Genomic DNA, 24,828 nt, shown 5'->3' on the forward strand with positions numbered 1-24,828 from the left:
TACTCAGAGTAAAAATAAAACAAAACATTGAAACTGTGTAGGAGGATACAGGTGAGAAGAAGCCCGTTTCCCTAGCTCTGATTTCCCAGTCTCACTTTCTACAGGCAGGTGACCATTTTTAAGTTTTCCGTGTTTCTTTCCAGAAATTTTAGAAGTTCTAGATAGTTATGTGGACCAGTCTGTCACTTTCTTCCTTTGTGATTTTTTAATTACTTTCTTATTTTCTACATCCTTTCCCATTCTGAAATCAATGTCTTTATGATATTGTGATTTATCATCAGTCAGGTGCCAATTAATGACGGGTATACATTCCGGAAATGCATCCTTAGGCGATCTCATCACTGTGCGAGTGCGCTGACACCAACCCTGCACGCCTGGGCTATCTGGTAATACCATGGTGGTATATTTAGTCTGCTGTTGGCAGAAATGTCATTATGTGGTGTGAGACTGTATTATTTCGTCTTTGTCCACAGTTCCTGGCAAAGAGCTCCTAACACCCTTGGAATTTCCCATGGTGAGAGCAATAAAGGTGTCACTTGTTATGTTAATGAGGTGACTTTTGAAAAGCACTAAGGCTGGGTGGGGCCTGGTTGCCAGTGGAGCCAAGCAAGTAATTAGAGGGTTGGAACTTTCAGTTCTACCCCCTGACTTCCAGGGAAGGGCTCTCCCTAGGCACTGAGTTCTACCACTAATGGCCAATGATCTAATTAATCATGCCTATGTAGTAAAACCTCCAAAAAAAGCCCAAAAGGAGGGGATTCAGAGAGCTTCTGGGTTGGTGAACATGTGGAGGTTCAGGAGAGTGGAGCACTCAGCGAGGGCGTGGAAGCGCCATCTGGCTGGTCCTGCCTTGTATCCTTTTATAATAAACCAGTAATCTAGTGACTACAATGTTTCTCTGAGTTCTGTGAGCCGCTCTGGCAAATTAATCGAACCCAAGGAGGGGGTCACTGGAACCTCCAATCTACAGCCCGTCAGTCAGAAGTACAGATGACAACCTGGACTTGTGATTGGTGTTTGAAGGGGGTAGGGGAAGTGTTGCAGGACTCAGCCCTTCACCTGTGGAATCTGGTGCTGTCTCAGGGTAGAGAGTGTTAGAACTGAGTTGAATTGAAGGCCACCCAGCTAGTGTCTGAGAATTGCTTGGTGTGTGGGAGAAATCTCATATACTAGAATTTTTATTCTTAGTTTTATGAGGATTTCCTTTCACAAAAATATTTAATTCTTTAATCAATCTGACACTTCTTATGATGCATATATGAGACAAGGTATGAATATCTACCTTGATTATTTCCCTCCAAATACGTATCCTGTCTCAGAATAATTGGCTGAAAAAACACTTCCCTTCTCAACTAATCTGTGATCCGGGATGGCTTCACTGCCATTATTCCATGAGTTCGTATCTGACTAAAGAGCTCTTGGACTCGACAGAAGAGACGGCGTCTAGCCATTCCTCAGTGTTCATCTACTGTGACCAGGTCCTGAGCTCGGAGTGCAGAGACCTCAGTGAACAGACCATGGGCCGGAGTTTAAGGCTAGGATGCAAATTTCTCTCCTACCTGCACTGCTGAGTGAGTCCCTGGCCTTCCGTGGGTCAGTCTTGTGGTAGAACTCAAGCTACAGGCCTGGGAGAACAGGCAGCCAGGGTCAGACAGCCTTGGGCTCCCCTCCCTCCCCACGTGAGCCCTCTCCCAGTGTTGGTGTTGGGTCTGGCCAGCTGCAGGCAGCCAGGGAGGGAGGCCCAAGAGGCTGAGGGGCAAGCAGGTCACCAGCCACTCCAGGAGGGGACACTACAGTAAAGTGAGAAGGGGCAGGAAGCAGGTTTCTGAACAGAAGACTGAAGAACAAGGCCCTTGGTGTCAGAAGACCTGGGTTCCCAGCTTTGCCACTTATTTGCTGTGTGACCTTGGGCAAGTCACTTATTTACTCTGGGATAAAAGTGGGGACCTGAGTAACATTCCAGAGTGCATTCTCTTGCAGCTTGGAATGCACGCTGTTTGTATCTGTTATATTTCTAGCTCCTCCGGTGGCCTACTCTTTGACCCTGGGGCAGGGAGAGGCTGAGAAACAGCCCACCTGTCTCCTCCTGGCCCTGCACGGTGGGAAGACAAATGTGAACTAGACCGGCAACATGGAAGTCTCTCAGGGTTTGGTGGGGAGCTGGCGGGGCCCAGGGAAATGCTCACCTGTAGCAGTTGTTGTTATAATTGTTATAACTTCCCAGAGCAGTCAGACAACCCAGGCAGATGGCATAGGAGAAAAAGATCTGTGTTCCAGCATCTACCCAGACCTGCAGGAAGGCACAAAGAAGTTGGCACAGAGAGAAGTCAGAAGTGAGGCATCCCTGTTCTCTGAAATCCCCCATCCACAGCCACCCGCCAAAAAGACTCGACAAAGGGATAACCAAACTTCCTTACCTTCTCAGGAATGTGTTTTTTTAGGAGTTCTATTCTTGAGGACCACTTGGTTAAATATTAATATTCTTAATTAATTCCAGAATTTTTCAGAGGTTATAGATAATAGTGCACAGAATAGCAAGAATTTGAATGTTTGGGTCCCTGCTCCAGCTCTGTGACCTTAGAAAAATTACTTAACCTCTCTGAGGCTTATTCTCCTCACATGCAAAGTGGGGAATGAACTTCCCTCTCAAGAGTCTTGAGAGGACTCATGCAATGATGAGCATAGGCCCCTGGGACCCGGAGCACGCGCATCGGCACATCGGCTCATTAAACCACAAGGAGTGATTTTTCTTCTTTGTGGTTAAGACTACCACGAGAAAACTGCCATAGGACTCATAGGACTCCGTCCAGGGGGAAGCACTGGCATCACTGACCTGAGCATAGGAGGTGGCATGGAAGGGGCAGGTGGAGAGGGGGAGTCCCACCAAATCTTTATCACCTTTCAAAATAGAAGCATTTTAGGCTTCTTATGTGGTACATATGGAAACCACATTCTTAGTCTCTAAGTTCCCTTTGACCAACACTACTGTGAACAGCGTGACATATACAGCAGGAATTACGGTGCCTTCCCTAACACTTTCCACTGGGGCTTTCTTTGAGACAACTAAACCTCAAATGCGGCTGATGAGACTGATGCTTGAAAATCAAGTGCCACCTAGAGAACAGGGCCTTGCACTAAATACAAATACTAGCAAACATTTACTAAACATTTAAATGTGCCAAGCACCAGTGCTGAGCTCTGTATGCATTACTGCACTTGAATACTCACAGCAACCCTATGTGGCGGGTGCTTTTATTTGTCCCCTTTTACAGTTGAGGAAACCGAGGAACAGAGAGGTTGACTAACTTGTTCAAGGCCACACAGCTGGGAGTGGCAGATACAACACGTTCATGGAGACCTGCCTCTAGAAAAGCATGCTTTATCAATCCCAGAATTTCAGGCGTCTTCAGGTGTAAACTCCCACCCAAAAGGGGACTCTTTTTTGAGTACTTCTGACAGAATACTTTCTACTTGACTACTACACGTGACAGGGAACTCACTATCTCTTGATGCAGCCCCTTTCTTCTTTAGAGAATTCTGACCGTTAACACATTTCTTAAAATGAGAGGAAATCTCCCTTCCTGGGTTCCTGGGTCTGGGGTCACACAGCTCACATCTCTCTCTTCCACATGGTAACACTTTAGAGATTTGAAGAAAGCACCAGTTCCTCCTGAACCCTGGAACTCTCCCTTTTCCAGGCAAAATCTATTGCCTTTCTCTTGGGGATTTGATTACATGGTACGGGTCACTCTTCCCTGGGTTTTCTTGAGTTTGCTGCCTCTCAACCTAAGAAATGAATTTTTTCCCTCTAACATAGAGTCATTGGGTTTAGTTCTTAGAGCTAAATGAGGAACTTAGGGAGAGTGCTTTCATGAAGTGTGTGTATTGGGCCGGGGGAGGGGGGTGCGGTGCCAGCAGATCAGAGTGGGTTGAAACATGAGGAGGAGGAAATGAAAGTGGGAATATAAAAAACTTTTTCAAGAAGTTTTGCCACAAAGGGGAGTTGGGACATAGGGTGGTAGTGAAAGGGTAAGTAAAACTTAGGTAGAATGGTAGACACTTGAGGATGCTTATGCATAAATGTTGACAGGAAGGGTCCAGAGCAGAAAAAGCGTGTCAAGACTTAGGAGAGAAATGTACATGCTTTTAAGTCCTCCTGCTCTGTTTCCCCATTTGCTATTTCAGTGGATTCCCTTTACCCAAATCCAGGGGAGAGTGACCTGTGTTGGGTAATCAAACCCTTGAGAGAGAGAAAATAGATGTATTTTGCCCGGAAAAGGGAGAATTCTAGGGTGCAGGGGTCACTGGTGCTTTCTTCAAATCTCAACACGGAGAAGCAGAAAAAACAAAAAACAAGAAAAAAAACAACTGAACAGCTGCTGACTCAGGAAATAAAACCAGATCGAAGGAGATGCCCCCAAGGATGCTTGGCGCTCCCCGTGTCTCATGCTTGTTTTTAATGCTCCTGCAAACTGAGTGTCCTCCTCCCAGACCCTTCACTGTCCACTGGCTGAGTATGCAGGCCAGTGAGAGAAGCCCCCAGATGTGTGGGAAAGCTGGTTTCTCCATAGCAACTGCTCTTCATGGCGAGTGGTCCCCTAGCACAACATGGTAAATAAACACTGAGTTCAAAAACACCAAAGACTGCTTTCCATCCACACGTCTCATGATTTTCACTTGCAGAGAATTTTTCTTGCAGTTTGCTCACTGAGTATGTTGATACTAAAATGGACATCTATTTTTTTGCTCACCCAGCATTCATCTCCCCTTTTCAGGTAACAGCATCCCAGTTTTCCTTTGGGAGACCACCTCTTCCCCAGCCAGAGATAGCTTCGGGGTGGTCACATGACCCATCGGCCTGGCCAATCAAAGCATTTCACTTGGCCACAATGATTGGGTCAGGGATGAGCACATGATGCAAACCAAGCCAATGAAACTCAATCTTGGGACTTTTAGTGGAACCTTTGCAAATGGGATACATTCTTTTCTCCTGGGGATGTTAAGCTTGTAACTTTTGGGGGTCATCACTGACCACAGGGAAGAGAAGAGCCTGCCTGGAAATAAAGCCAATGCAGAGGAGAGAAGAGACTAGAGAAAGAAAGACTGATATTGGTGATAAGACTTGAGTCCCTGGATCCAACCATACCTGAAATCAGACCTACTCTAGAGCCTTTCAATTTCAGAGGCCTCTTTTTCTTAAATCAATTTGAATGACATTGCTGTCACTTTAAATTGAAAGAATTCTGACAAAACAGCAACATTAAGGTCTTAGACAAACCCAGAGGCTGTAAGCCCAAGTCCTTTCATCAGTCCTGAATTTCTGATGACCCACCATTGACTGAGTGCCTTCTGTGTGCAGGACCCCATGCCAGATTCTGAAGGAGGTACTGTACAATTATATAGAGCACTCCATCTCTGTCTGCAGGTGAGATGAGATAAAACATTCAGAGAACAAGGTACCCAGTACCTAGGAGTGGTAGAGGAGGGGCGAAATGAACATGTGCTAGGGCAATCAAGACGGCTGTATAGAGGAGGCACAGCTCTAAAGACTGGAGAAGTGATGGGAGGGGACATGCTGGGCCTAGAGGTTCGTGTGAGAGGGCAATGTGTTCTTGAATGATTGCCTCTTGCTCCCCTACCTCTGCAGGAAAAAGCCTGTCTTGTTATCTGATGGTTACCCCTAAACCAACGTCTTTATACAACACTCTTAGCTCTCCCCACGTTTTGGCACTTTCTTACCATGAGGAATACTAAAATTAGCCAGTAGCCTCTATTCCTTTTCCTTTCCTTTCCACTAGCATCTAATTTAAAAATATAGCTATTTGTTTTCAGTTAATACTTTTTTTCAATTAAAGTTTATTGGGGTGACAACTGTTAGTAGAGTTACATAGATTTCAGGTGTACAATTCTGTAATATCTCATCTATATATCACATTCTGTGTTCACCACTCAGAGTCAGTTCTCTTTCCATCACCATATACTGGATCAATTAATACTTAAAGGCAATCTGTGAATTTATTCTACTTTTCATATACACATTCCATTCTCTCTCAGTTTTTGAAGACTTATACCATATCTACATATCAGAACATACAACTGTTACATATGATATTACCTCCCTTACAGCCATTATTTAGTGTGGGTTCTACAGATTACTATAAATTTAATGCTCACCCCAAGTCTTTGTATTAATACCTCTCCAGTCAATTTACTTGCCTGCAGCTTGCTTTCTAGTAAATTCCTCTGTAAAGACTCAAGGGAAATAATATTTCCCAGGTTCTTGCATGTTCACCAACAGTTGACATGTGGTTTTCATACTTGAAAGTCAGTTTGGCTGTATATAAAATCCTTGATTTTCTTTTTCTTTTCCTTAGAATATTGACTATGTTGCTTGGTTTTCTCCTGGCACGGAGAGCTGCTGTAGAAAAGTCTGATGCCACTAATTTGTTCCCCTTTATAAAGCACTCACTCTTTTTTGTCTGAATGACCAAGAGGATTTTTCCTTTCTTTTTAAAGTTCAATAATTTTATTAGAATGTCTTAATGTTGACTATTCTGTATTGATTTTCCCAGGCTTGTAGTTTTCTTCTTCAATATACGAATTGAGGTCATCTCTTATATTTCAGGGGGAAACCCCATTTTTAGTATTTATCCTCTTCCATTGCTTTGGATTTCTTTTTTGGGGGACTTGTTTGTATGTTGGATCTTCTTTGTCTACCTTCTATCCTATCACTTTTTCGTGCATTCATTCAAAAAGAATCGCTTTATTTCTGACTTTATTTTCCTCCTTTCCCTCCTCTACTTATCTTATGATATTATCCAAGGTGTCTATTCACTCCTTTATTCCTTTTAGTTATTTCTTTTGAAATACTTTTTCCTTTTGTAAGCTATCTTTTAAAATCTTTGTAGTCTAACAATTTCACTTATACTATTGTATCAAAGCATCCGTTGGTTCTTAATTTCTCTTAGCTTTTTTTGAAATATTAAGTTTCAGTTTTTTAGATGTTTTATAGGTCTTTGTGGAATGCATTCATTACCCGTGGGAACACTATTGCATTCATAATTCTTTTACTTATAATGGCTTTGTATGGGATTAGACCACAGTTGTTTTCTGTTGCTCATGTGTAGGTGAGATGCATTTTTCTGTATTTTTAGAAGGGGGCTTTGTGTAGGGGAATAGGAGTAATCCAGGGTAAATTTTTAGCTTCATAGTTCTAGGGTTACCCTTTTGTTATTACCAAAAAGTCTTTAAAACTATGACTGGGCAGTCAGTATTTCTTGAAATTATTGTTTTCAATTCCCTTCTCCCACTTTTATCCAAAATTTCTTTTTGTTTCCTCTAGTATCTCTGTCCCGCTCAATTTGGATTCTGCTTCCAGTGGTTTCTCCTCAGTGTAGTGTTCCCTCTGGTCATGGAGCTTTAGCTGATCAGTCCCTAGAGTTCCCAGGTCCCAGACCTCTGCCTGAGCTTGCTGTAGTCCTCCAGCACTCACCTATGACTTGAAGCTTGCATGGAGCCCTCCTAGTTTTGGTTGGCATCCTCAGATAGCTCCACCAAGAGTCTACTCTGAGTCCTCTACTCCTAGGGGTGAGTACATGTTCGGGATTTTGGGGTTTCCTGAATCTCAGCCTTCCAAACTCCCTTTGCCTTCATCTTCATCTCATGCCACAGAGTTGATATCATGCAGATGTTATTGCTGTTGGTGTTTGGCCCTATCTGTTCATATTTTGTTGTCCATGGAGTCATGGGGTCACCTAGTTATGCTAAAGGTACTGTGTCCACCGGGCTTTTTTTTTTAAATACCCTAGTTTCTCTGTTTAGGTGGAGAGATTCTAGGCAATTAAAAAAATGCCCACCTCCTTTTTGCTGCTATCTTGTCTCCTTGGTTCTCAAGAAATCTTTAGAGGGTGGGTAAATAAAACTGGTCTAAATAGAGGTAGCAGAATACCCAGACTTGAGCAATTTGGGGGTACAACATTAGAGGATGAGCCATTTTTTAAAGGTAGGTTAGAAGTGTAAAGTAGGGAAATGGGTAAGTATAGTTCTGGGCAAGGTAAGTTTGAGACATCTGAGTGAGATGGGCAGGAGTCAGGTGGAAAGTCTAGAGCTAAATGTCGGGCAAGAGACACAGATTTGGAAGTCATCAGAATTTTAGCCATAACTTAACATTTCCCTGACTCCGGATCCAAAACTTTCTTCACTGGCATTTTCTGTTTTCCACATCTGCAAAACCCCATGTTGACATCAACTTTTCTGCTGAGACACGTTCTCATTGGTCATGCAGAGTTCCCAAACTTTGGGGAGATTTCCTTGAAAAAGTTTCACAAAGCAGCATGATATGTCTTCACAGGGAGTCTACATTATTAGACTCCTTAAAAAAGACTGGCATAAGCGATGTGTGTCTATTTTCTTACGCAAAGGCCTGTGGTAGCAAACACATGACAGGCCCCAATCGTCAACCTTCCCCCTCAATCTCGGAAAGAATGAATTAACTCATGAGGAAGCTACTATATTTGTTAAGATACTTACTGATAGGCTATGCTGGATTAAACAATAAACCACAAAATCTCAATGGTTTAGCATAGCAGAAGTTTATTTCTTGCCGACACAAAGCCAGACACAGACTGTGAAAAGGCTCTCTTCTTTATAGCCTCTTAGTTAGCAATACAAACCTTCCTACCTTATGACACTTCCATGTCAATACAGCCTCTGAGGCAGAGGAATAGAGAGCTGGAGGTTTGCACAGGAAGTTTTTAAGAGCTAGGCCCTAGTAGGTGCTTATCATTTCTGCCCACATATTGACCAGAAACAAGTCACATGGTCTCAACCTAAAGGCAAGGGAGCCTGGGAAATGTAGTCTTCCCATTTACCCAGGAATAGAAACAATAAGTGGTTAGTGAACACATAGCATTATCCCAAGTCTATTTCATATAAAGCTACTTTTTTCTTCAACTAGGAATTGCATGGACACCCAGAAATCAAACAAGGTCATGGCAGCCATTGGAATGATTTGACAAAAGTGAAAAAAAGAGGCTAATAAAACAGTCTAAAAGACCATTCAGGAACCCTTCTACTAGTTTGGCGATGCCTTATGACATGGGAAACTTGAGATAACATTTGTTGAAAACCTACTGTGTACTCAAGGCTTTCATGTACACAATCACATAATTTATATAACCATGTCACTAGGGTAGGTATCATCTCCGTTGTTACACAAGAGGAAGTGGACCCATAAAAGGTCAAACAACTAATGAAGGAGAGTTAGGTTTGAACCCAAGGCATTATGTCTCCAGGTTTTACAGAGAAAAGCTGAGGTCTCCTGTGTGCCAAGCAGGCCTGGAGTCTCAGCTGGGATTTAAACAGCTCTGTGGCTGTCAAGTCAAACAGGACAAAGGCAACCCCACCTCAATGAAAGGAAGACCAGGCAACTGAGCCCCATTGACCAGCATGTCCCAGGACGCTACAAAGGGGGCAGCTCAGCGGAGAAAGGGCTTCCTATTTCTCAAAACAATTTGAAGGGAAAATAGTCTCCACAAAACAAACCTCAAGGAAGCTGGGTCAGTAGCTAAGAAGCGGATCACTCCCCATGTTCTGCAGCAATGAATGGGGGGCGTTCTGGCAGCGCGGCTGTGGGCGGTCCACATTCAGAGATTTGGAGGACAGATTTGCATGGGAACAGGGGAGTAGAGACCCTTAGAACAGAGGTGCGCCCGCCCTCCAGCTCTGGGGCAACCTCACCTCTTTCAGGGCAACTGGTTCCAATGAGCCCCGGGGGCACAGTAGGAGCAGAAAGTACAGGATAGGGACGTAACCTGCCTTCACCACTAGATCCTCTGGGCCCAGAACAGGGTGGCATGGCAGAAGTCCTCAATAATAGTAGCTGGGAGAGGTAAGGAAGGGTGGATGGACAGGACACATTCTTCTCTACCCACACTCGGAAGAGCCTGCATTTGTCATGATGGAGGCTTATCATCCACTGCCCCAGGCCACGTGGACAGCGCCTTACAGTTTACAAGGCACTTTCTTATGTCCTATGACCCACAGGCTGCCTTGAGACGGGCGATTATCTTCAGAGACACCTGTGTGTATGAGCGGAAACACTCTCCCCCTCTCCCCACATTCCCACCTTGACCAGGTAAGTAGAATGTCTAATCTCTTAGAAATTTGGGGGAGAAAGCTTCATGTCTTTTTCGAACTTCTTGGAGAGAAATGACTTATCTAACTGGGAGGGTAGGGTGAGGTCAGTGTGCATATGTGGTTAGCACGTCCCTCTCTTTTTCTCACATTCAAAAGATTAAATAAGATAATGTGTGGGAAACAAAGATTTGGCCCAGGGCCTGGCTCTTAGAGAGCGTTGAGGAAGTGCTCAGAAACCTAGCCATGAGCTCAAGCAAACAGTAGGTGCTCAGTCAACACTAGTTCCTCCCCAGGATATGCTGGTCTTCAAACATCTGAAAGAAAAAAAGCCTCTTCCATTTTTCTCCCCCCACCATAAATAGGCGCTGAGTGTCCACTATGTGCCAGACACAGTTCCAGAAGCTGCCGCCCTCAGGGAGCTTCCATTCTAGCAGGAGAGGCAGACCATACACAAAGGCAGAGAAGCTTTAACAGAACATCTTATGGAGAGAAGAGAGTGGGGGACGATGGAAGGTGAGGGTGAGGGGCAGTGGGGGCCAGGGCCCACTCCATGAAGGTACAGCTGCTGCCTGGGGAGCTGAAAGGGAATTGGAGCTGAAATGTGATTTTCTATGGTATCTAAGGCAGCACAGGCAACAGAAAGAAACTCCCCTAGACACGTGCTTCCGGGTCTACAGAGCCACCCATTCAGGGCTGAAGGGCAGTGCCTCCACTAGCTATCAAAGCCAGCGCCAGCAGAAGGGCCGGGTACTTCCATCTTTGCACCCTGGCATTAGTGATGTTTGCTGTGCCGACACTTTGAGGTCTCTGACACGTGTAGCCATGAAAACACCAACAAAGGAGGTGTGTGACGATGGGGAACTAATCAGATTTGTGAGCGGCACCAAACATGGCAGCGCCCATCACTAAAGCGGATTCACCTGCTCTTAGGGCAGCAAGCATGGGTACAGCAGTGAGGGGCAGAAAGAGCCAAGCTCTCCCTGCTCCCAGGCTCCTGGCTGTCTCAGTGCCTGGTCAAGAAGATGTGTGAAAACCGCCAGACCCAACAGTGCAAGCAGCATTTGGATCCAAGTAGCCAGGACAGGGCTTCGTGGCCCTCCTGGGGCTCACACCCCACAGACTTTTACTTCTTTAACATTTTCTTTTCAAACAGCTAGCCACACACAAACACACATACAACACGGCTTTTGTAAGTGGAGCCTTCGATTGAGGCAAAAATGTAACTTATATGGCCTGGCAGAAAATGGCTGAACTAAGCCCTTTCTTTTCGCCTTTTATATTTGGTACAGATTCTCAAAAGATTAAAAGTAGGTTAGGAGAATAATACAACAGCTGTGTTTCCAGTGTGTACCTGACAAGGGCTTTTGTAGAAGTGAATAATTACATGAAAATCACTTCCTTCCCACCTCTTTCTCAGCCCCCTCCGGGTTGCTAGGCGCCCTCGCTCCTTCTTTTGGCTAATGCCACATACAGAAGCTGATGAATACAGTATGGCTATTATGAGGGAAGGGAGTCTGAGGGAGGAGGATTCAAATGCTCCCTCCCTGGTGGACTCAATGGGGGGAGAAGGCTTGGGGGAGAGGACCTTGGATATATTTAAATGCTAATGCACTGGGCAGGCGGCAGGGCCAGCAGGGAACAGTGGTGGGAAGGGACAGCAGCTCCTGGCCTGGAAGCCCCACTGGAAATATGTTCTGCAGCCTCTGGCTCCAGTGCCAAGCACTTCCCTGGGCAGCCAGCCCTGGGGGCCGTGCCAGAGGCCCTGCCAGTAAAGTGTCACTGGGCTGAAGGGTTGCACCGTGGGCGGTGAGGAGCTGTTCAGTTCTATGGGGGGGGCCTGGGTGTGTAGGCTGACCCTGGTGGCCCCTTTGTGTGGAGCAGGGAGCGGGGTCACTGTGGCTGGGCCTGTGCCCGGAGGCTAGACAGCCGTGTCCCAGTCACCGAGCACAGAGGGCGTGGGCAGGCGGTTGCTGGCACCGGGCCAACGGCAATGACCTCCATGCCTTATGTGTGGAGTCCTGGGGGCTGTGCGCGTCTATCCCTTAGTCCATTGCACGAGACAACTGAGCCCCATTTTATGGAAGGACTACACAGAGGAGCTTGAGAGCCATGATAAGCACGCAAGGCCCAAGGAGCCCTGAGCTTTTCCTTACAGCCTCAGGGGCCTCCATTTTAGGCCAAGGTCTTCCCCTAACAGTGTCCCTCTAAGGCAGGGGTATCCAAACTTTTTTCAACGTTTTTTACCAAGAGCCATATGCGGTAAAATACACAAACAGCTGGGCCACTCACTCGAGGTGAAGTAGGTATTGCCTCACCTGGTTTATTTAAGTAAACTAAATATATGTTTGGAATTTGCTGCGGGCCAATTAACAATGGATTGCGGAGGGCAGTTGGCCCGCGGGCTGCAGTTTGGACACCCCTGCTCTAAGGGGATGCTATTGGCATTTTGGACAGGACAGTGTGCTATGCAGGACTGTCCTATTCATTGCGGGAGTTTTAATATCACTGGCTCCCACCCCCTAAATGCTAGAGGGGGCCCCAGTCACTGTGGAAACCAAACTGACACCCCCACGTTTCTAAGTGGCCCCTGGGGAGTGGTCCTACCTAGTCCTGGCAGAGAACCATTGAGGCAGGGGGAGTCTGAGCTGGCATCAGCGGTGGGGCTGCAGAATCCTAATCCCATCACCAGGGAGCACACAGCTTCCGGGCTAAACCAGACTTCAGCTCCCAACCAGCCCCAAGATGCACATTCTCCTGGGTCCGCTGAGCAAGCAGCTGAGATGAAGCCTCATCATCTCCGACCATAACCACTTCTCTCCATTAATATTCAGGGAGCTGGTTGAAGGCAGAGAGCCAGGGAAAGAATGGGCACTCTGGGATGCTGCACAAGCCACTGCTTACACTCCAGCCTACAGGAATGATTCCCTTGGGAGGAAAACGAAAACAGCCACCGTCGGTGAAGGCAGCCGCCTCTGCATCTGCCCAGAGACAGAGTAGTAAATATATTTAATCACATCATTACCTCCAGGGTTTATTGTCTAGCTCCTCCAAGTAGAACAGAAGCTCCGTGAGAGCAGGGAATTTCACCTGCTTTGTTCACTGATGCATCCTAGCACTTCACACACCGCCTGGCACACGGTAAGTACTCGAAAATATTTGCTGAAGGCCCACAGCTACTTAGCATCTCCAGGACATAGGAAGGGAGCATTCAAGGCTCATGCAGAGCTCTAGCTACCAGGCCAAGTGGAGAACATGCTAGGCTGAGAGGGTCTGGACACCAGGTTCCAACTCCAGGTTCCCCTGAAAGCTCCTGTGTGTTCTCCCTAAAGTTCTTGCTTTTCTCCTGGCCACAGATTTCTAATCTGAAAAATAAGGAAACTGGATTGCAATGGAGATGACAAATAGGTGGCACCCACATCCCGCCCCGAGTCCTGCCTGCAATGGATATTGCTCAGCAATCCCACTCCCTTGCCTCCTATGGCAGACATTGCTAATCAATCACAGCACTCTCCATCACCAGTCGGAGTTGGTAAGCGAGCTGAAACCTGAGAGAGATGGGCTTCGAGCCTAGGCATGCAGGCTTTTATAGCAAGGATATGTTCTGGGGTCACTTAAGGCTCATTTTCCTTTGTGTGTTTCAACTTTATAGTCTTGCAAGCTCATGAGACACTATGACACCGTGGAGTTTAAGCTCCTGCCTCACACGAGGGACACACGTCAAGTCAAATGCAAGGAGTTGGGAGTGTTTATGAAGGGAAGAGGAGAATGACTCCATACTTAGGGCCATCTATGTTTTCAATGGATTTTCGGCACTTGTCCTGGCCTGGACGGCTGTAAGGAAGTGGAAGAAATGTCCCAGTGGTGCACATGGTATCAGCAAAGGCCTGGAGATGGGGAGAAGGAAGGTCTATCTGTGTGCAGGTGCCTAGTAGGAATGCTTGTATGCAAAGGACCGAGAGAGGGGATGGAGTGCACCTTCCTGGACCCGTGGATTCACAGAGCTGCTATTTCAGTCATCACTATAATTTTGGCTAGAAGCCACTAAGAGTCTGAGTGGGAATGCCTGTGGTAGCCACGGAGAGGACACAGGAAGATGCTACTTGATTCCATGTGAAATAGAATTCTAACAGTGAAAGGGAAAGCACCCAATTCCTGCCTCAGGAGCCTCCAGAGGGGACCCTGGGTGGCTACAGGGTGGGGGCAGTCACAGTCAGTAGGGAAAGAGCTTCCTCCCTGGCTGAGAGCTCTTGCCCTGGGATGAGCTCCCTGTTGCTAGAGGTAACCAAGCAGTCGGGGATGGAGTAAGGAAACTCCTACACTGCAATGGAAGTTAGGGCAGAAGATCTCTGAGGTTTTTCTGCTGCTAGAAACTTAATGGTTAGTGGGTCGATTCCTCTCCGCAACATTTTCTGAGCATCATATGTCTGTCAGGCATGGAGAATATAGAGATAATTAAGATCCCGTCCCCTGCCTAGGCGCTTGCAATCTAGCAAGCATGGGAGGGAAAAGAAGGTCATACAAGAACATTCCCTGGACTATAGAATCAGGCAGATCTGGCTGAATGCCAGCTCTGCCAGCTCTGCTGGGCAACCTGGAAGAGGCCACTTCTTAGAGCCTCAGTTTTTTTGTGGGTACAACAGCTCCAAGCTGCTGGCGTTATTCTGGAGATGTGTGTAGATCTCACACTGGCACCTGGCTCAGTAGATGTTGTGTTGAGTGGGAGGGGCTGAGTAGCCAGAGAAGCGTCATGACTTCAGGCTTGAGAAAACATCTTTGGAGGGTGTGGGGGCTGAGCAGGCATGTCTTGGGAGGGGAAGCAGGAGAAAAATCAGCTACTCGAGACTGGTCCTAAAGCCCTGGCTTCCTCCCCACAAAAGTGTGGGTGCTCCCATGAGTGGCAGAACACCTGGCCTTCCACGAGCGCACACCTCCTCTCCCAGGCCTAGCAGACAAACCCCAGCGGCGCAGGCTCTGCAGGTCTCTCCGTCTCCCTGGGGCCATCACCTTTGGACAGCATTCAGGGTGAGAATGGAGGGAAACCCACCACTTCATCGTGGGCCTTCTAGGAGCCGCGAGCTGCCCATATGAACATCACCTGGGGATGCAAAAAACGCCCTTTACTTCTAAACAAAGAGGGCAGTGGATTCTCTTATGTCATCTGAGCAACAGAAAACCAGGCCTGCAAATCCTCATGGACCTCACTCTCTCTGCTGGGGGCTTATGAGGCTGAATGCTTATCTCGTTTTGTCCTCATAACAACACTTTGAGAGACGTATTGTTATCTTTACAGATGAGGACACTGAAGCCCAGAGAAGCTGTCAAAGTGGCCCTCGGTCAGCTACCCAGTTCATGGAAGACCCAAACCCAGGTCTGTCTGACCCCACAGCCCTCCCTTTAATCTTACCAGGAGACTGCTACCATCTCAACCAAGAGCCGAACGCCCAGGGTGACCAGCGAAGCACATGTATCTCTGCTCCTCACATGCCCAACATCCAAACGGATTTGGTGCTTAACGTTCAGTGACCTGCCCGAATCCACAGACTGTTCTCCTTCCCCTTCTCCGCATCCTTGCCAACCTTCACGGTCACATGGCCATCTGCCCCACACTGCCTCTCCTCTGCTCATCTGAATGAGGAGGTAACAGCTTTAAATGACCCCAGAGCCTAGAGCACCCAGAGGGCACAATAGGTCAGGGGGCGCAGGGTGAGTGACTGGGCATAGCAGCATGGCATGCCTCCCGCCTGCAAGTTTGGAAGCCATCTTCCTGACCACATAGAGGTCTTGGAGGAGGAGAAAACAGGAGAGATGGCTAACCTCACAGGTGGACTAACGAGAGATGGGACAGGCTGCCAACACCACCTCCCAAATCATGCTCCAGGACTGTGGCCTGAGCTCTGGGCAAAGCCGCCAGGAAAGTGGGGCTGCCCTCATTCTTCAGTCCCCCTCAGTGACTTCCCCGGGCAGCGGCTTGAACAATAAAACCAAGAACGATAATTTTAAAAATAAATCAAGGCATGAATTGTTGAAGTGTTTTGGGGGTGCAGTGTGCTGAAGTCTGCTACTTACTTTGAATACATCAAAAAATAAAATGGATGGATGTATAGTCATAGATGGCTTGGAAAGGTCTGTGATGAAGCAGACTCAGCAAAATGTCTACAGCACAATTTACCGTGTTTCCCAGAAAATAAGACCTAGCCAGACAATCAGCTCTAATGTGTCTTTTGGAGCAAAAATTAATATAAGACCTGGTCTTACTTTAATACAGTATAAGACCCAGTCTTATATAATATAAGACCAGGTATAAGATAAGATAAGATAATACTGAGTCTTATGTTAATTTTTGCTCCAAAACTCATAGACACAGACAATAGTTTGGTGGTTGCCAGAGGGTAAGGGGGGTGGGGGTGGGAGATGAGGGTAAGGGGGATCGAATATATGGTGATGGAAGGAGAACTGACTCTGGGTGATGAACACACAATGGGATTTATAGATGATGTAATACAGAATTGTACACCTGAAATCTATGTAATTTTACTAACAATTGTCACCTCAATAAATTTAATAAATAAATAAAAAAGACACATTAGAGCTGACGGTCTGGCTGGGTCTTATTTTTGGGGAAACATGGTACGTGGTAGTTATGTTGGTGTCCTCTGTGCAGACAGAACCAATAAGACGACAGAGTGGGAGCTCCCATCCCAGCAGTGGGCACGGGTGGGTGCACTGAGGAGAGGAGACCCATCTGCAAACGGGAGGGCAGTGCTTCCCAGGGGGCATCAGTGAGCAGAGGGATGCTTTGTGACCGGTGACTCACGATCACATCAGCGGGGGTAACCTGAGGAAATCCCTGCCCAGCCCAGGAGACAGTCAGCAGCCAAAGCCAGTGTTCAGGTCCCAACCGGAAAACCTGGGAGTTTTCTGGGACTCAGTTGTCTCCTTCTTGACATCACCCAAAGATTAAACACACTTTTGAATTCCTTAAATCATCCATCTGTAAGTCATGGATTTGTCGGAGTAGTTCTTAAGCTACATGGCTTAAGAACTTCTGGACGAGGAGGAACAGCCTCCCAGGGTCCGAGGGAGAAGGAGGCGTGATGCACAAGAATGTGCCAGTACATCCCCCAGTCACACCACACTACTTTGTGAATTCATTTTATGCGTCTGTTACTTATTTTCCTCATTTGTCTTTCTTAGAGACCCTTTCTTTCTTTCATTTTTTGTGTCTTCTCCACTCTGTCACCCATTTTGAGGTATAAACAATTATCATGGCACCCACTGTTCAAGCAGGAGCACACCGCTGAGGGGACGACCACATTCTACAACGAGCATTCAGTGAGCACTTACTATATGCTGGTCAACATGCAAGCCACCATGGGGAGGGATGGCTGACTAGGATGTTGTCCGCATTCTGGAGGGGTCTTGGGTGGTAACCAAGTGCAGTTTGGATCACCTCCCCAAGGATGCTAACCGCATACTTGCTCCTCTGACCCTTTCCCCCACGTATGCTCTTGGCCTTGAGAATGAGAAAGCGTAACCCTGGAGACAGGTGGCCGCTCCCTTTCAGATGATTTACAATACAAAGGCATCCGTATGACCACAAGCAAATCATCTCCTCTCTCTCTGGGCCTCGTTTTCACAAAGGACATTTTAGAGAATTCATTCCCGGGCTCTACCACCTTTTATTAATCAGACACATACAACTGCTAATGGGAGCTTCCTGGCGCATGAAATAGCCCATGGGGATGGGTGGGGAGAGATAGAAAAGTAAAAGGCTGCTGGTGGTGAAAAGATTGAAAAGCAGTGATTTTACTTGATGTCCTAATTTTATGGCTCAGAGAACACTGGTACAAGGAGGGACAACATCTGTTCAAGGTCAGGGATGGTCCCCTGATTCTGAGCCTGGGAGTATCCCACTATGCAATGCTGCCTCCTGGGGGCAGGGGAGGGTGGGAAGCGAAAGGACTGAGGTGTTCATTATATTGGAGGCTGAGCTGTGCCCACTCACCTCTAACGTTTGGGACATCTCCAAGTCTAATCGAGGAGACAGAGCTACGTTTGACTTCTTTGTGAACATTATGCAGGCCTCAGTGCATGCCCTGTAGGGCTTTCCAGTGCTTGGCCTGCATATGAGAGGTGAGGGAAGTGGAACATGAGGGTCATACACCAGTGAGTTTTCACAAAGCAGAACATCAAATGTCACAATCCCTGAAAACTAAGATGTCTCAAAGCCCCATCATCTTGCTGCTAACAGACAGAAGAAACCCTTGTTCTCCCTGCTCCATTCTGTGCTGGGTCAGAAATCATCAGGACACATTGCATTTGCAAAGCACACTTTTTTCTAACCAAGGAGGAGTTGCAGGAGGCAGTCACAGCATCTTAATTATCAGAACTGCATGCACCTCTCTGCAGCCCTCGTGTTTCCTAGAGCTCTGTTGTACATGTCAGCCTGTTTGATACTCTTGATAGTCACCTGAGGTAGAAAGGATAGGGCTTATTAAGATGGAAGCCCAGAGAGGTTAAGCAATCTTCCTACACAAAGCTAGTGAGTCAGGCCCTGATTCCATGTCTAATCTAACCTCTTGATTTCACAGATGAGAAAACAGGCTCAAAGGGGTAGACAAATAATGTATTTCAACTGGAGGTTCTGCATTCTAGGCCGGTTTTCCACCAGTTGTGGCCATGGGCAAGTCATGTCCTCTCTCTGGGACTTAGCTACTTATCCACAAAAGAAGAAAGTGAGCCTAGATACTGACTCCAAAACTTGTTAAAATAGCAAATATAAATGGACTCTATGGAGCTTTTTGTCAAAAAACCTTGATGAATATGATTTTATTTCATGTGCTAGAAGCAAATTTACTGCCAGAAAATATATTCACGGATAGTATATGAAATCATCACCACAAGCATATGACTTTACGAATAAAATTGAGCTGTTGAATTAATCATGAATGACTAAGAGCTATTTCCCTTAATATTAATGTGCTGCTTGAACATTCAGTATGTCATACTCAAGACTAGCAGGTAAAGAGAAGCAAATACCAAGCATTAAACATTTTCATGGGAGACACAAAAATTATGAAGTGTAATAGCCATTTAAAATTCTCCCAGATGCCAGAAATGAGAGAAGTCAAGCCTCAAAGATGAGGATGAAGAATAGACCCAGCAGCCCATGGGGGATATCCAAACAGAGAGAAGCCCAAGAGGCTGAGGTTTAAATTCCTTTCCAAGGATAGCACTGAGATTACATCCGCTGGGCATGGCCAAAAGCTGAGCGGGCTTATTGTAAAAAGATAGGAGCCAGAAAACAATTGCCCTATAGTGAATGAGATGTTAGAAAACTCTGCGCCTCGGCCCAGGACTCAAAATGGAAGTGCCAGGTATGGGTGTGAACACACACTACTCCTACAGTGTGGATACCAAGTTTAAACTGTTACTTTAAAATTACCATCCTAGAATTCCATACCCAGCTAAACTGCCATTCAAGAGTGATAATGAAATAAATATCTCTCAGACTTATACACACTAAGAGCGCTTAGTTCTCCCAGGCCTTGCTGAAAGAACTACTAAAAGATGTACTTCAACAGGAGGGAAATTTAATCCAGTAGGAAGGAGTGAAAATAATAGGGAGCAAAGAAATTGGTAAACACATTGTAAAACTCCAAGTAAGTACCAACTCTAAAAAGTAATAAGGCAGCATAAAAAAGTGGTAAATAGTGATAACAAGGATGACAGGGGTGGGGTGTGGAATTTGGAGGGAAATTTGTATCTTATGGTATTTCCTTGTTTGGAAAGAGGACACAGTTAGTTTATAGCTACTCTGACTAATTCGGAACCCACATTGTCTGTCTTTTCACTGTCCTTGGGGGAAGACCCTTTCTTCCCAGACTGAGGTCACTGCATATGCAGCTGTCACAGCCTTCTCAGCACTTCACAGGATGGCCCTCCAGTTGCAGTCCTTTCTGCCCAAGACAACTGTGGCCACAGTTCTGGTCCTGATTCTTCAGTGGGCATTCTTTGAACTCTTCTGGAAATGAGTAGGCTCCTAAGAGGTAGAGGAAGGAAATGCACAACGGCATGCCTTCAGAGAGCCAGGGGTCACTGCTTCATTTCCAAGCACCAGGTACAATTTGAGTTTCAGTTTCCGCAGGCTCTCCTGCTTCTTGGGCCCTTTTCCCTCCATAGCATTATTGTCTAACAGAATTTTCTGCAATGACAGAAATGTTCTGTATCAGCTCTGTCTAATATGGTAGCCCCTAGGTACATGTGACTATTGAGCAACTGAAATTTGACCAGTGAAACTGAGGAACTGAACTTTTAACTTTTATTTAATTTCAATTACTTTAAATCTAAGTAATTCGATGTGGCTTGTGCCCTCCACATCAGACAGTATAGTTCTAGAGGGTGGCCATCCACGAAGGGCTCTATCCCATTCCCAAATGATCCCATGAGAGATGCAGAAATCCCTGGATGGATCTCTCCCTCCCTCTGCTCTGGAGTGTGAGCAAGGGCAGGTGGGAAATCCTTCCTCCTTACCTTACTCAGCCCCAGCACCTCTGCCTCCTCTGACCACAACCCTCACCGGTGTGTCTGACAGGTCTCAACCTTCCCTGAAGCTCTCAGAACAGCACTCCTCAAACCATCTTATATAAACTAGCAGGGGATGTTGCTGAAATGCAGACTCTGATGGAGCAGGTTTCAAATGGGACCTCAGAACCTGCATTTCTAACAAACTCTTAAATAAAGCTGCTGCTGCTGCTGGTCTGGGGACTACACTTGGGGTTGTAAGGTTTTGCACAGTTGTCTTGAAGTGCCAGTCAGCTCTGCCCATGTGCACAATGACAGCTAGCCATAGTCAGAGTGCACCTTCATATCTGCACCTGCCCTTTTTGCCCTATCTGTTCTCGATAGGCTTTTAAAAGCACACTCTGTGAGAACGAGATGGGTTAAATCAATTCATGCCTGAAGTTTTGGTCAAGAAAATAAAACAAAAGTCACATTCCTCTCTTAAAGAAAATAGTAGCTAACATTTATTGACCATTGCCTATGTGCTAGATGGACGTAAATCTACGCACGTCATGAACAAGCATTATCCCATTTAACCCTCACAACAACCCTTTTTGCAGATGGGGACATCGAGGCACAGAGAGGCTAAGTGATTTGCTTGAGGTTACACAATTATTAGTAAGCAAATGAGTCATGACTCAAATTCAAGCAGCCCAATGGTAACACCCACACTATACCTACAGCTCTGGTTGAAAGCTCAAGAACAGGGATCTCGATTGTTGGGGGTGGATGAACTCTTTAAGAAAAATATGCTAATGAAATACCTGCACACAGATGTTTATAGCAGTTTTATTTACAATTGCCAAATGTGCAAGTACCCAAGATGTCCATCAATAGGTGAGTGGATAAACTGGTACATCCATCTGAATGATGGAATGTCATTCAGAGATAAAAAGAAAAGAGCTATCAAGCCATGAGAAGACAGGCAGGAACCTTAAATGCACATTACTAAGTGAAAGAAGCCAATCTGAAAAGGCTACCTACTGTATGGCGTTCTGGAAAAGGCAAAGCTATGGAGACAGCAAAAAGATCCGTGGTTGCCAGGGTTTGGGGAGGAAGGAGGAAGGATGAATAGGTGGGGTACTGGGGGTTTTTAAAGCAGTGAAACTACTCTGTATGAGGCTGTAATGGTGGATACATGACATTATGCATTCGTCAAAACCCATAGAATATACAACACAAAGAGTGAACCTAATTAACCCTAATGTAAACTATGAACCTATTTAGTTAATAATAATGTATCAGTATTGCCTCATCAATTGTAACAAATGCACCACACTAATGTAAGATACCAGCAATAGGGGAAGCTGGGGGGCAGGGGTGAGGAGGTATATGGGAACTCTGTATCTTCTGCTTACTTTTTCTGTAAAGCTAAAACTGCTTTTAAAATGTTTATTAATTTAAAAAGAGCATGCTTAATGGATACAATTGTATGTCCAACTTTGAGGGGGGGGCCAAAGACCCTCCTCTAATAAAAAATTCCTGTCCTAGAACACATCTCTCATCCGCTCTCTCCACCCCACTCCCAAAGAGTCCAGCAAATGTCTGGCAAGAGTGGGTACTTTGTACATTTCTGTCGATCCATTTAAAAAGCAAAGACTTCGCACAATGCCTGGCATACAGTAGGTGCTCAGTAATACTTCCTGGACGAATGAACAAAAGGCTAGAATTCTTTTAAAAAAAAAGTAAAAAGCAAAAAACAAACAAAAAACAGCCTAAGAATCACTGGATACAGGCTGGCAGTTGTTTCTCTCCTGTGTTGGTGCAGGTGGCGTCATCACTCTCCATGGCTGTCACCAGCTCCTGCCATCCCTGGTGACACCTCCCTCTCCACTATGAGACTGCAAACTCCTCAAGGACAAAAATACTGCCTGATTCATCTATCCCTCCTCATACTCCTACCCCCTGGTCAGGCCTGGCACACAGAAGGTGCAGTTTGAGTGTTTGCTGACATCTCTTTGCCTCTTTTCCCTGTAGTGCCTTTTGGGCTTCTGGGAGTCATAAGACAAACTCACACAATGGCACTAACTCAGTCATATCTGCCCATAAATCTGTGCTATTATAGCTGGAGGGCAAAACCTCCACCATCCTTGGCAGACAGACTCCATTCTTGCTTTGCACCCCCAAAATCAAGGTTATTTGATGTGTATCTCTACTTCTTTTCTCTTCACTTCCAAACTCATTCTATTTTCTCGCTCTTTCTGTGCTCCCGGACATGTTTACATGTGCTATTTTCAGCTAACCTTACCATATGTAAGAGTGGACAGGAGATGAATAAAGGATTGGACCCAGCCCTCCAAAGGCTTACAAGAGAGGAAACCGAGGCTCAGAGAGGGCGAGTCACCTGCTCAAGCTCACACAGTGGGTAAGGCAGAGGCAGGCATTAAATGCATCTCTGTTTGACTCTGCTGCGAAGCTCTGCTGGGACTCTCTTGTTTGAGTAATCTTCTGAAGGTACAGTTCTGTTCATGCCAGTCAATCTCTTGCTCATAAAGATTCAACAGCTCCCCTATTGATCTGAATGAAGTCTTAAACTCTTTGGCCTTGACACCCAAGGGTCCCAATGAAGGAGCCTCAGGACACTGTCTAAGCCTTTTTTCTTATGATTCTCTGTCACAAAACCTCTCCTATAGCCACACCACACTACTCACCATTTCCTTCATATATGTGCTCTCTGGTCTTTGCTTATCTCCAAACAGCCTTCCCTTCCCCATCCTTCAAGGAACAAATCAAAGGCTACCTGTTTGATAATATCGTATCTGGGATGGACTATTGGGAAGAATTTTGTTTTTTTCTGACTGTTTGTAGTCCTTTATCTAAACCACCATATGGCACCCACCCCCTGGTCCATCCACCCACCCACCCATCCAACCACCCATCCAACCACCTATCCACCCACCCACCTACCCACCCACCTACACACACATCCAGTATTAACTGGGAGCTTAACATGTGCCAGGCTCTGTGTCAGGGAGTTCACAGTGGATAAGACACGTTCTTTGCTTATGTGGAGCTGACACTCTAACTGGGGGAGAACAACAGGGAGTACATAAGAAAATGAACACAAGTTTACTTCAGATAGCCATCAGTCCCAGAAATAAAATAAAACAGGGGCTTGGTTAAAGTCATGGGGTTTACTGGAGATGTTTCAGCTCAGCTGCTCAGAGACGACCTGGAGCCAAGACCTGCAGGGTGAGAGGGAGCTGACCACGGGAGTGTCTGAGGAAACAGTGATCCAGATAGACGGGCCAGGAAAGAACCTGGGATGCCCAGGAATGCATGGGGGATGGGACCAGGCCACAGAGCGCTCCTTGGCTTTGGCCATGGTGAACAGTGTGCATTTTAATCCTAGTGCAAGGGGAATCTGCTGGGGGTGGGGGTTTTAAGGAGTCAGGTTTCTGCTGCTGGTTATGACTGAGTGACTGGTAAAGGAATGGCCCTCCTGCCACAAGCAACTATCAAAGCAGACAAAATACAAGAGGCAACCATTTTGGGGCAGTGGATAACATGCGGGAAAGACTGCTATCCCTGAAAGATGGGAAACCCCGAGGGGGATTTGCCCAGGCTTCCACCTGGGGACAAGAGCTGGAGTCCAAGCAGGACATACAGTCATACCAAGCTGAGAAGATATGGCCAGAGTGTAGGGCAGCTGAAATAGCTGGAATCTATGCTGCAGGGCAGCAGAAAGGGGGAGCTGTGCAGAATGGGGACCCCAGATGTCCATTGGAGGTAACCCACAAGACTCTGACTGATGGCTGGGATGTAAATATCCCGAGTGACACCACCCAAGGCTTTCAAGACAGTGCTGTTACAGGGTTGAGAGTACAACAGAGACACGAGAGGCTGGACACTGCCAGGAAAAGAGCAGTGCCAGGGGATTAGGGCTCCCAGCCTGCCAGAGCAGACACATCTGGTCAGCACCAAGTATTCACCTGTGGTACCTGGCTAAGACACAGAAAGACCTCCCCTTGGGAGCAGGAACCATGCCCCAGGGCAGGGTTTCTCTCGTGGCACTATGGATATTTGGGGAGGAATGATTCTTTGTTGTGGGGGCTGTCCTGTACATTGTAGGATGTTTAGCAGCATCCCTGGCCTCTACCCACTACATGCCAGTAGGCCCCCCCATCC

General features: G+C 46.3%; 1 protein-coding gene across 3 annotated transcripts in view; it reads right to left on the reverse strand.

Annotated features, from left to right (window-relative positions):
• Positions 1-24,828, reverse strand: part of SLC6A11 (solute carrier family 6 member 11) — a 126,451-nt gene that overhangs the window by 32,982 nt on the left and 68,641 nt on the right. For all 3 annotated transcript variants that reach the window (XM_019732652.2, XM_019732651.2, XM_074312988.1), the window contains exon 7: positions 2,187-2,290. In XM_019732652.2, coding sequence (XP_019588211.1) covers positions 2,187-2,290 — 104 coding nt within the window. The remainder of the gene's footprint in view (positions 1-2,186; positions 2,291-24,828) is intronic.

Source organism: Rhinolophus sinicus, linkage group LG10, assembly GCF_036562045.2.
Source record: "Rhinolophus sinicus isolate RSC01 linkage group LG10, ASM3656204v1, whole genome shotgun sequence".
NCBI classification, from domain to species: domain Eukaryota; kingdom Metazoa; phylum Chordata; class Mammalia; order Chiroptera; family Rhinolophidae; genus Rhinolophus; species Rhinolophus sinicus.